Source organism: Drosophila virilis, chromosome X (assembly GCF_030788295.1).
Source record: "Drosophila virilis strain 15010-1051.87 chromosome X, Dvir_AGI_RSII-ME, whole genome shotgun sequence".
Taxonomy (NCBI): domain Eukaryota; kingdom Metazoa; phylum Arthropoda; class Insecta; order Diptera; family Drosophilidae; genus Drosophila; species Drosophila virilis.
This window is the reverse complement of record NC_091543.1, coordinates 13,347,547-13,360,124: the sequence shown is the minus strand read 5'-3', so window position 1 is coordinate 13,360,124 and position 12,578 is coordinate 13,347,547. Positions and strand designations below refer to the sequence as shown.

The 12,578-nt window shown below is 41.9% G+C and overlaps 3 protein-coding genes across 3 annotated transcripts; all 3 read left to right on the top strand.

Moving 5' to 3' along the window:
* The first annotated feature begins 261 nt into the window (after positions 1 to 261).
* Positions 262 to 3,315, top strand: Ucp4A (Uncoupling protein 4A). The gene is made up of 5 exons (XM_015168687.3): positions 262 to 466; positions 944 to 1,319; positions 2,124 to 2,233; positions 2,411 to 2,899; positions 2,966 to 3,315. The coding sequence occupies exons 2-5, from the start codon at positions 951 to 953 to the stop codon at positions 3,138 to 3,140; spliced, it is 1,143 nt and encodes a 380-aa protein (XP_015024173.2). The 5' UTR covers positions 262 to 466; positions 944 to 950; the 3' UTR covers positions 3,141 to 3,315.
* Positions 3,316 to 4,146: 831 nt separating this feature from the next.
* prtp (thioredoxin domain-containing protein pretaporter) lies at positions 4,147 to 7,085 on the top strand. The gene is made up of 3 exons (XM_002059521.4): positions 4,147 to 4,408; positions 5,805 to 6,216; positions 6,280 to 7,085. The coding sequence occupies exons 1-3, from the start codon at positions 4,221 to 4,223 to the stop codon at positions 6,910 to 6,912; spliced, it is 1,233 nt and encodes a 410-aa protein (XP_002059557.1). The 5' UTR covers positions 4,147 to 4,220; the 3' UTR covers positions 6,913 to 7,085.
* Positions 7,086 to 7,707: 622 nt separating this feature from the next.
* On the top strand, positions 7,708 to 12,136 carry Tango10 (transport and golgi organization 10). Its single transcript, XM_002059520.4, has 4 exons — positions 7,708 to 8,220; positions 8,345 to 9,347; positions 9,486 to 9,643; positions 9,713 to 12,136. Exons 1-4 carry the CDS (start codon positions 7,906 to 7,908, stop codon positions 9,965 to 9,967), a joined length of 1,731 nt encoding a protein of 576 aa, XP_002059556.1. The 5' UTR covers positions 7,708 to 7,905; the 3' UTR covers positions 9,968 to 12,136.
* The last annotated feature ends 442 nt before the right edge of the window (positions 12,137 to 12,578 follow it).

The window sequence follows — 12,578 nt, the reverse complement described above, 5'->3', positions numbered from 1 at the left end:
GAAAAGAAATGTACTTCAATCGCAGCGTCTTCTTATTAAGTATAAAACTCGGCAGACTCTACAAAAGATATGTTGGCAGTCCTGCTTGATTTAATACTGCCTTGCATTCATCATATGGTATATTTTTGGGTATTCAATTCCAGTTATTGTAGCTATTTTTATAGCTTTTAACAGCTTTTAATAATTGTCGACATTTTGCAGCACTAGTGCGCTGCCAGACTTTGTACAGCGATATGCAACACTGTGCTTAGTTTTGGGTTTGTTTTTGTTTTTGTGACACACATACTTTTTGTTTTATTGATGCACAATTGATAAGCGCTCATAAAAGAAAAAAAATACATACTTATACATACGCTATATCAGTTACAAACATACAAATCAATTCTGCAATGTACAGACGATCGGGGCTGGCGTTGAATTGAATAAAAGCCGCCGATACACGGCGTCTACGGCCACGGAATAAAAGGCGAGCGCACAACATAACTAAAACTAATTTTGGTTCAGATTTTTGTTATTTTTATTTTTTTTTTTTCTTATTTGTTTTTCTTCTTCACACTTTGACGTCGTTGGCAACCGTTGCTGCCGCCGCTGCCGCTGCTGCTGCCGCTGCCGATGCTGTTGTTGTCAGTGTTATGTAAAAATAAATGAGAGCCAAATGTGCGCACAGCATCCTTGAAAGCTGAGACGTTTAGCAAACCAGCTTCTGCAGTGCTTAACAAGTCACGCGATCTTTGCGCTTTAAATTGTTGACTTTAGCAACGCCGGCAGCGGCAGCAGCAGCAGCAGAGGCAGCAGCTACAGTCGCGGCAGCGCAGCCCATACATTGATTGGCTTGCCACCAAAAAACTCGCGCCATTGTTTGTGTGTGTGTGTGTGTGCTTGGACTCGTATCATGCTGTTAAATAATAAAATTGAATTTGTTAATAAATAAATCCAATTGCAGTTAAATCATGCCTGCGCCCCAGGTAATCGCAGCCGCTGCCGCGGCCATAACCACGGCAAGTGTGCCCAGCTCCGATGCCAGCGCCAACGCAGCGACCAATGCAACAGCGGCCAACAGCAGCAGCAGCAGCAGCAGCAGCAGCGGCAGCAGTAGCAGCGCTGTGAATAGCGGACGCCATCAGCTGCGACCAGTTAAATATGATTATGCGGATTCATTTGCCTGCACCTATATCGTTTCGGTTGTGGCCGCCTCCATAGCCGAGCTGGTCACATATCCGCTGGATCTCACAAAGACCCGTTTGCAAATCCAAGGCGAGGCGGCCAGTGTGGCCACAATTGCCAGCAGCAGCATCAGCAGCAGCAGCGCCAAGGCAAATGTGAGTAGTCTGGGTATTTTGTTTGGATTTTTATTTTGGCATTATTTGGTATTTTGGTGTAAACCGTTTGTTGTTGTTGTTGTTGTTGTTGTTATTGTGCTTGGTCTCATGCATGCTAGCTTTGATCCCGGCTTTGCTAATAACGATACCCTCGCAGGCGGCTACCGATAAGCGACCGATACCAAAACCCAGCCTATAACTGGCCACACACACACACCACTTGACCAGATCCGTGCGTCTGCTTAACAGTGTTGACAAACGATACAAACATTGTTGTTGTAGCTTTCTGCAGCCTTGGGCTTAATCTGTCTAAATGTCGATACTCCTATCAAGTTAACAAATATTTCCTTTGGCAAGGGTATTTGGGCGCTTCGGTATGCCGAAGTTAACTTAAGCTTTTCGGGCACTATTTTGGTCAGTCTTATGCATTATCAGCTTGCTGATAAGCTCTAGCTGCTGCTGCTGTTATTTATTTATTTATTTTTATTCTTGTTCTTGTTCTTGGGGTGTGTCCATCTGAGCACTAGAGATAAATGTAGACATGGAGATTGAGATCAGGTGACTGTGTTTCATGCTGTTGTAGTAGCCAAACGCCAATCCACTTACCTATCCCACACACCCACCCCACTACCCTCCCCCTACCACCACACAAATATGCATAATTCCATTTCTCTGTGCGTGTGTTAAATGTGCTCTATATGCATGGTGCACACATTATGTATGTATGTACATGTGTATAGATAGGTATATATACGTTCTATAATGAGCTGCATATTATGTAACTGAAAAACCCCCCATTACCAGATGCAATATCGCGGCATGGTCGCCACCGCCTTTGGCATTGTACGCGAGGAGGGCGCCATCAAATTGTGGCAGGGCGTGACGCCGGCGCTCTACAGACACGTCGTCTATAGGTGGGCAATCCAATCAACAACCTAACAAGTACAATACATATACGTTAATGCTGGCACATGATCTGTGCCTCCTTAAGTAGAAGCCTAGTGTAGAGCAATACTGGACTGCGATTTCCAATCCAAAATTGCCCATTTGCCAGCCAGCCAGCCGAACTAATCTCGTATCCTCCTTGACAGCGGCGTGCGCATCTGTAGCTATGATCTGATGCGCAAGGAGTTCACCAAGAACGGCAGCCAGGCGCTGCCCGTATGGAAATCGGCGCTATGCGGTGTTACCGCCGGTGCCGTTGCCCAATGGCTGGCCTCGCCCGCGGATCTGGTTAAGGTGCAAATACAAATGGAGGGACGGCGCCGTCTGATGGGCGAGGCGCCGCGTGTGCACAGTGCGGGGCATGCATTCCGCATGATTGTGCAGCGCGGCGGCATCAAGGGCCTCTGGAAGGGCAGCATACCGAATGTACAGCGTGCGGCGCTGGTCAATTTGGGTGATCTAACCACATATGATACCATCAAGCATCTGATTATGCGTCGCCTGCAAATGCCCGATTGCCACACGGTGCATGTTCTGGCCTCCATATGCGCTGGATTCGTGGCGGCCATCATGGGCACACCGGCGGATGTGGTCAAGACGCGCATCATGAATCAGCCCACCGACGAGCTGGGCCGGTAAGCATGTTGTCTCTCGTCCTTCTCACAGCCCTAATCTATATACTCTTTCAATACCATTTCCAGAGGTTTGCTCTATCGCGGCTCCTTGGATTGTTTGCGCCAGACTGTGGCCAAGGAGGGTTTCGTTGCGCTCTACAAGGGTTTTCTGCCCTGTTGGATACGCATGGCGCCCTGGTCGCTCACCTTTTGGCTATCGTTTGAACAAATACGCAAAATGATTGGCGCCTCCAGTTACTGAGTCCTTTGGTCCTTAGAGTCACACCCTGAGAGTTTGGGAATGAATGAGAATCAAAAAGAAAATGCAATCGATATTTCAAAATCAACAAAACTATGTTAATTCTACATTATTTTGTGTTTGTTGCTTTGTGCGGCAAGGTAAACAAGTGCTATTATAATGGTACAAATACTCTCAAGACTGTTTTTATCTATGCTTAAATCTGATTCTTATGGAACATCTAAAACTTTCACTTGATTATCCTTCGTCCCATTCACAATTAATAGAGTCTGGCTGCACAGAAGATTTATAATAATCGAAACCTATATAAAAATCGAAAAAATCAAAATAGAACTGCTAATCATGTTGAAAATAATAATCAATAGTCTGTAAGAAACCAATATGAAACTCTAGACGAATATATATTTCCTGGTTTTAAGCAAATTTTTTTTTGAAAAAGGTATTGCTATTTTTTTGTGAGAATCATATATATATATATATGAACTGATATTTTTCAATGCTTAAATCGTATATACTTAGCGTTTACTAAAGTGTACTAAGCTCGTATATTACATTTTATTATTGCCTTGTTATAAACAGGCTTTTTAAGGAATAAACTTTCTAAAAGTGTAAAATATACATTGTTATATAAACCAAAATGTACGGGATTCCTCATAATTAAATGAAAATTATTCGACATAAGCTGAATTTGTATTTAATGTGTGTTTAAAGTAAATCTTCGTATACGGAATTATTTAATTGCCTTAAATCGAGCAACGAAGTTTAAGTTTAAATAACGATTATTTTTTGAAAATTGCCGATACCGCCAAATACAACACATCAACTTGCGTAGGTGCTCAGTCACCGTGGTATTTCTGTGTCACACAAAGCTGGTCACACTTAAAATTTATATTATCGATATCGAGTGTTTTGCGAAAATCATCGATACCACCAAATACAACTCGTCAATTTGCGTAGGCGGTGAGTCGCCGTGGTATTTTTGTGTCACACGAAGCTGGTCACACTGCCCAACACAACCAGCATTTCATGCAGTGTATATAAGAGGTGCAAAGGCGATAGACAAACTTAATTGTGCACTCCAAAATGTTATTTAAATCAATTATACCACTCGCCATCTGTGCGCTAAGCATAAAACCATTTCTGGCAGCCGCAGCGACCGACGATGACCCAAAGCCAGCCGACGAAAAGCAATTTGCCGTCGAGCTCAATCCGGAAACATTCGACGAAGCCATCAAAGCCGGCAATGTCTTTGTGAAGTTTTTTGCGCCATGGTAAGCAAAATTGCTGAAAGGCGTTGATGTGTACCATAATTGGGAAATTTGGCTATTTGAATGCGGCTAAGCAAACGTTTAAACAATGAGTTAAAGTTTTAGTTGACTAAACACACACATACGCACACGCAGAAACACACGCACACGCATGCAGACAAAGCCACGCAATCTTTAAAAACATCTGTTCATACGTACGTATGTTTATGCATGTGTGCAGACATTCTATGTGTTACGACTTGTGTGCAAACACATTAAAAATTGTTAACACACATTGCATTGTTGTTGACACAGCCATAAGAAGCTGAAGTAGAGATGAGTGCGTGTCGCATTGTTTAAACAGTTACTTGCACCACAATCAGAGTGGCCAACTTTCAAATGTTAAAAAACAGCTGAATTAGCTTTCTCAGCACGAATTGGCCATAAATATTGCCAAAAAAAAAAAAAGAAAAAAATGCCAAGTCAGTTGAAAATTTCTAAAAACTAAAAACAAATTAGCTAACAAACGGCTGACTTAGCAACACGGCCTACAATTCAAAAACGCGCTCTGTTCACAATTGTGACACAAGCCATATTAAATATACTAAATCCCGCATTAGCCAAATCCAAAAATACTGCACAAGCATAAAATGCACAACACACAACTATTATAAATATGTATAAAATTTAATTTCATTGAAAATAATTTACATAAATCATTGATTTGAGGTGAAGTCGTCTGGCTAAGTCGTGTCACGCGCCCAGCTCCAACAGACAACAGGCAACAGTCAACAGCTCGTATTCTACAATATTTCGGAGCCAGCAACTCTTTTGGTGTCATTGACGCTGCCGAAATAGAAGAATTATTGTTTTTTTTTTTTTTTTTTGTATTTTTCGCTTTAAATATTCTTAACACGTAGCTTGATAAGGGCGGTCAAAGGGGCTTTATATATTTAGTTTTCTGTTTTGTTGAGAAAAGTCGAAGAAGTGCCCCATTGATTGACATCTACCAAGCGCACACACACGCACGTACGACTCGTAATTATAGAGAAGTATAAGTCATAATTGTGGACTCATATTTAGTTAGGCGCGCTGGCCGGTTATCAGCTTTTACATATAGCAACCATATATCATGCACTCTTTCTAGTCAATAACGCGAGCAACCCGGCCTGCCTCGCCCATGCCCCTAATCCTCAGACAATGCCCATGATACTCGAAATCATTTATTGTTTTTTTTTTATTTTGTTTGAAGAGCTCGCATATACGCAGCCCAGAATTCTTATCAACAGCTCGGCCAGCTCTCGAAACAAACGCTCGTTGACATTGACGAAACTAATTTTATGCTGGACTTGAATGCAAGAGAAATCAATCGTTATATATATAATATATATCTGTTCGTGATCGCTTTAATCATTTGCAGGTGCGGCCATTGCAAGCGCCTGCATCCATTGTGGGAGCAGCTGGCCGAAATAATGAACATAGATGAGCCGAAGGTGACCATTGCCAAGGTGGACTGCACCAAGCATCAGACGCTCTGCGCCGATCACCAGGTGACTGGCTATCCCACGCTGCGACTCTTCAAGCTGGGCGAAAAGGAGTCGATCAAGTTTAAGGGTACACGCGACTTGCCAGCCATTACGGATTTCATCAATCAGGAGCTGAACACGCCCGCCGAGGAGGATTTGAGTGAGCAGCAGCAGCATCTGGATGGCAGCGAAACGAATCCCAATGTTGGCAAGGTCGTTGATCTCACCGAGGAGACGTTCGCCAAGCACGTGTCCAGTGGCAATCACTTTGTCAAATTCTTTGCGCCCTGGTGCAGCCATTGTCAGGTAAATAAATTCTTAAAGCTATCTTCTGTTCAAACACAAACTACATGCTTGAATCAACTGTAGCGTCTGGCACCTACGTGGGAGGAGCTGGCCAAGGAGCTGATCAAGGAGCCGGAGGCAACGATATCTAAAATCGATTGCACACAATATCGCAGCATATGCCAGGACTTTGAGGTCAAGGGCTATCCCACATTGCTCTGGATTGAGGATGGCAAAAAGATTGAGAAATATGCGGGTGCACGCGACTTGTCCACATTGAAGACCTATGTGGTAAAGATGATTGGTGCCCCAAGCGGCACTCACGATCTAGAGGATGCGGCCAAAGAAGCACCGGCGGAGGCTAAAAAGCAAAATGTGCTGCAGCTGAACGGCAACGAGGAATTCGAGAAGGCAACCGGCGATGGCATTGCCTTTGTCAAATTCTATGCACCCTGGTGTGGACATTGCCAGAAGCTGCAGCCCACCTGGGAGCAGCTGGCCACAGAGACGCAGGCCGCCGACCTGGGCATTGTGTTTGCCAAGGTTGACTGCACATCGCCGGAGAACAAACAGATCTGCATAGACCAGCAGGTCGAAGGCTATCCAACGCTCTTCATCTACAAGAACGGCCAGCGCCAGAAGGAGTACGACGGCAGTCGCTCACTGCCAGAGCTGCAGGCGTACGTCAGGAAATTCATCGGTCACGATGAGCTCTAAGCTGATGAACTGATGAACCGAATCACACACCAATACGAATGTCATCGCCAAAGTAAACTAATTTCTGCAGCCTCTATGAGGGCATTGGTTGATAGGACCGAATAGTCATCCATTTAGACAAACAAACAAAAAAAAACAACAAATTTAATAATAGTCGAAACAAAACAAACAAATTTACACTGAAAATGTGAATCAGTTTTGTGATTGTTCCTTGTGTTGTCCATTAGCGGCTTTTTCTTTTCTTTGCATTCAGTTCAGTTTTGTTCACATGTGCCAATTATCTAGGAATATATTTTTCTTGAAATTTTGCTATTAAATCTTGAATGAAGTTTATATCGAAACTTTTAGAAAAAGCGAAAGTATATATAAATATATTAGTACTGATATCTGGCATATTTGATCTCAACTTAAGACTTTCACATTGGTTTTCGTTTTTGTTTTTTTAAAAATATATTTTGATCAATTATCTTAAAGAAACCAATAAACGCATGGAAGTGGTATTTGTTTTAATGCTTGTTGAAATGGATTAGACAAGGCAGGAAGATGCAACGTATGACGGAAAATACCAAAAATACAATATAATTATAAATTTCCAAGTCAGCTAATAAACGGCACATAACTATTTTCTACGTATGGCAAAAAAAAAAGAAGTTTACGGCTGTGTATATTTATAATATTGTTATTTTGAAAATATTTGAAAATTTGCGGTCTTTTATAAAATACTGTTTAATGTGTTTTTTTATTTTTTGTGATATGCGAAATGTGCTACGCGTTTTGGGTTTTACGGGCAACACGGCATACGGTCACACAGTCACAAAAACGCAATTTGTTGTTTTTCGTTCGGTAGAAATTGATGTTAACCTATTGGGCATGTCCTCAACGAGCCTTGTACGAGTAATGCTGTAGGCATCATCAAATCAATTGATTTGGAGTAGGAGCGTCTGCCAGTTGTTACACAGAGCTACAGAAACGCACACCGACACAACGTTTTTTATGAACGCAAACATCAACGGAGGAGCTGGCGGAGGTGGTGGTGCCGCTGGTGGTGGTGCTGGTGCTGTTGGTGCTGGTGCTGGTGGTGGTGGTGGTGGTGGTGTTGGGGGTGGTGCTGCTGCAGCTGGTGCTGGCGCTGGCGCTAGTCCTGCGGCAGCTGGCGGTGGTGCATCAGGTGAACCCGGAGCTGGAGGCAATGCAAGCGCTTCAACAGCCACAAATGGCACCGAGGGTAGCACAAATCTCAATGAGGATCAGGATGCCAAGCGACGCAAGTGTTTGGAAACAGACGAAGCACAGGATGGCGCTAGCACCGTGAGTATGCATTTACACAGAATCCAATTGAACAGTGCACCTGACAAAGAGGCCCATTAATCTCTAATACTCATCTCTCTGTGTGTGTGTGTGTGTGTGTGTGTGTGTGTTTGTGTTTGTGCAGATGATTGATGCGAACAGCGTGCTGAACAAGATTGCCCATCTGTATGCAGAGCAGCTGATGTCGGACATTGTGCTGCTGGTGGATGGCAAGGAGTATCCGGCACACCGTGTCATCCTTTGCGCCAGCAGCGATGTCTTTCAAGTGATGCTCATGAATCCGGAGTGGAACGAGTGCAGCAAGCATGTGATTGAGCTGCACGAGGAGGCCTGCTGCTCGGCGGTATTTCCACAATTTATCAAGTACTTGTATGTGGGCCATATCGAGGTGACGCTACAGACGGTAATGCCCATGCTGGCGCTATCCGACAAGTACAATGTTCGGGATCTCATCGAGCTGTGCGTTGGCTATATGATGAAGCATGTGGCCAAGTCGGCGACCAGTGGCTATTTGGTCTCCTGGCTGCAATATACACTATCGTTTACGCCCACGCATAATGATCTCACCGAGACGCTGAAGCGTTTCCTCAAATGGAATCTGGAGATGGTGGCCGAGTCCAAGGACTTTGTGGAAATGGATCCGGCTATATTGCAACTGCTGTTGCAGCAGAACGACATTGTTGTCACCAGCGAGTACAAATTGTTTACCATATTGCAGACATGGCTGCTCCATCGGCGCGAGCTAATCGAGGCAACCGCCGATATTAGTGTCGACAAAAAGGCATCCAGCTTCGTGGAGCTGATCGAGCAGACAGTGATGCACATACGCTTTGGCATGATGACGCCAAGTGAGCTGGCGCATCTACTAATCGTCCCATTGATCGACTACCATAAGGAGTTTCTCGTGGAGCGCATTGCCATCGGCATGAGCTATCAGTCGGGCCAGGAGGATCGCGTACGCGAGGTCCGCAGCACAGAGTGCGGCGAACTGCAGTTCACACCGCGGCTCTACTGGAACGATACGTGGAGCGTTGGCATCGATGTGCACAATTTTGACAAGATCGAGGACTACAAGAACTATGTCACCTGCTTCTTTTCGCAACGCCACATCGCGGAGACCGAAGACGGTAAGTACCACTCCATCATGGTCACATGTCTCAAATGATCCACCCGTTTCCCATCCCGTTTTCCCCCATTTCCCACCATACCTTTGTATTTTTCATATATGCTCTCATCTTTCTAAATCGTGTGATCAAAATGCTTAGATCCCTGCATGACTTGGGAGATTGAGTTCTTTCCGCGCGGCGTAAAGTACAACAAGGCCAAAATGGTCTGTGGCGAAGATGTGCCCGGCTGTTCATTGAATACGGTGCGACTCCGAGTCACATGCAAGCACCAGAACATTGGCGAGGAACGATTTAAGGTGCGTATACCCTGTAATTAGGTAATGTAGTCGGCCTGCTAACAACATTATCAATGTATTGACTGATAGATTGCCGTGCTCATCGTTGGCGTGCAGAACAAGATATCGCATATACGCACCGTTGTCGAGCGTACGGAATACTTTTCGGACATAGCACGTGTCATCAATTTGGATAACCTGCTGCCGTACGAGGAACTGGAGCATACATCACCCTATTTAAGCCCCCATCTGACGGGCAATCAGCGCAATACGCTCTCCCTGCACGTTGTAATTACCCCTATGGGTCCGCACACCTGTCGTGACACGCCCCCATTTCAATTTTGAGCTGATCAAACCTGAGCACATGCCCATCTTTCGAAATACACACACACACACACACAGTGTACACTCGCGAATCTAGTTGTGTGTGCGTGTTAATTGTGTGTGCTTCGGAATATGTGTGTGGATTTATGTTAGATCAATTCAAAATTTATGTAGGAGAGTGTCGCCACTGATGTGCGCACACATATATATATATATATATATATACAAATGAATATGTATATATGTATATATACATATTTATATGTATAGCGAACGCGAAGACATTAGTTTATGGAGCCCGCTCAGCCCCTATATTATCCTAGTCGTTTGGAGCGTTGGCTCTTTGACATGCTTCCGCGTGCTCGAATTGTGTGCATAAACCTAGTTTTCTCTTCCAAACAATTATGAAAATCCATTGTATTAACGAAAATCATCTGACACGCAGATCGGCGAGGTTAGCGCATCAGTTTTTCTGCTGTACAATTCCCAGCTTAAGCATTATATATTTTCTAAGTACCGCTCTATGGCTCTGTATTTCTGCAATATATTCTGATTTTATTATTATTATTATTTTTTTTTTTTATTAATTATAATGTGTTCTAGTTTTTTTTTTTTTTTTTGGTTTGACATACGACTTAAGCAAAAGGTTTAGCAAAAAGGCCATTTACTTGATAATATATTTGTAGTTGCCTTTGAAGAGCATGTTTACTGGTCGCAATGCCAATAAACATTGTAACTAACTAGACTATGGAACGGACATTTTTCTAATAAACACTGATTTGTATAGAAAGATTCCGAGTTTTAACATTAAAGTTCTCAATTTTATTTATTTTTTTTTTGTATACGAATTCTTTTTAAGACCATTTTCTTATGTTACTTTCAAAAGTTAAACAGCTGCAATTGTTTTAAGCCAGCTGATAACTGTTTACAAGCCATGTCAATGTATAACAGCCCGGCGTTGCCACACTTGCGCATTTCGCTACCACGAGAATAAATTCAGTTGCAGTTAATTAACATGAACTTCGATCGTAACATGAGAGTACGGAGCTTAATAGTTTTACAATTTCCAAGCAAATACAATTCTTTGCTTTAAGTACCAACCATTCAAGATAATGCCGAACTATGCAAGGCTGTTGCCAACTTATGTAGCTATTACCCTGGCATTAGATAATAGTGCAAATGCGTATGTGTATGTGTTTGTATAGGTGTATATATGTATGTATTCCTAAGGCTTAAGCTTAACTATTTTACCTACTCTGGTTGTAGTGTAAATATCATGTATGAAGTTTTAATAACTACGCGGGTTTTGTTATAACATTATAAAGACAGCTTCATAAACCGAAAGCTAAATAAATATATATATATATATATATATATGTATATAAATATATATATATATATTAATAGGTATTGCGTCAAAGTGCCCATAGATAAGAAGAGCAAGGTACAAAATAGAGAGCGAAAGAGAGGCAGTGAGCGTGTAAAGAGAGAGAGAGAGAGAGAAAGAGAGAAGTTTTGACAGAGATCGAGATATATGTGTGTATAAAGAGAAAACTATTTACCCACAAAATCAAAAAGTTTTTACCAATATTATATAGGAATATCAACAATGTCATTTTAAAGCAATATTCTCAACTTTCTTTTGTTTGTCAATTGCATTGAGAAAGAATTCTGTCAATTTCTGAATACGCTCATAGTCTAGTTTATGTACGGCTCGCTCTGTGCATGGAAATCGAAAAAGAAAACCGACAACAAAAAAGAAATGAAACCAAAGCTGTATATTTATGCAATCTCTATTAGTATCTGTGCTATCATAATAATCATATGATTTCATTTATCAAGCTGCAAATTCAAAAAAAAATATATATATAAAAAAAAGAGAACTTGCGAAATTGTTGCAACTAACGAAATACATATATACATAATGTTACGGATCAGTAATATCCTAATTTAAGCATTTAAGGAATTCCGTATTGAAGCTCTTGAGATTAAATATAACTGACAATTATAAATGTTATTTATTTTTTTTTTTTTGAACTGTGAACTAGCTCCGGCATTATATTATTTGGAATCTAAGTTAATGACCGGCTCACAAGCCAATCGAATATTAATTGGCAAAAGCTAATGACAACATATATTTGTAACATATTACTTATCCATAATTGTTAATAAAATTCTGATCCAGACATAGCTTTATCATATTCTCAGCAATTCCAATACTGTTTGACAGTATTTGAGAAAGTAAAAACAAATTGAATTTAACCCCAGCCAAACGAAGAGCACAGCCTAAACTAAGTATATATATGTATATATCTACCTCTATATCTATATTTTGTTGATATTTTTATTTTTTATATATTTTAGATGAGTTGGGAGTGTGTACTAACTACGTAGTTCATAAGAAAGCAATTGCATATTTATCTAAGCATCTGGCGAGGCTGTTGACAAACTTTTGACTCTGTATACCGCACTGCACCACCAAAAGCCCGTGCACCACCAAATATACATGAAAGACGGAGAGTGAGAGTGGGCGCTGACTTGCACAAATTTTGGATGGTCGGCTATTCTTAGCGGTATCTGGGTGGGTATTTAAGTTTTATAGCACGCTCTTATTGTTGTCTTATATCACAGT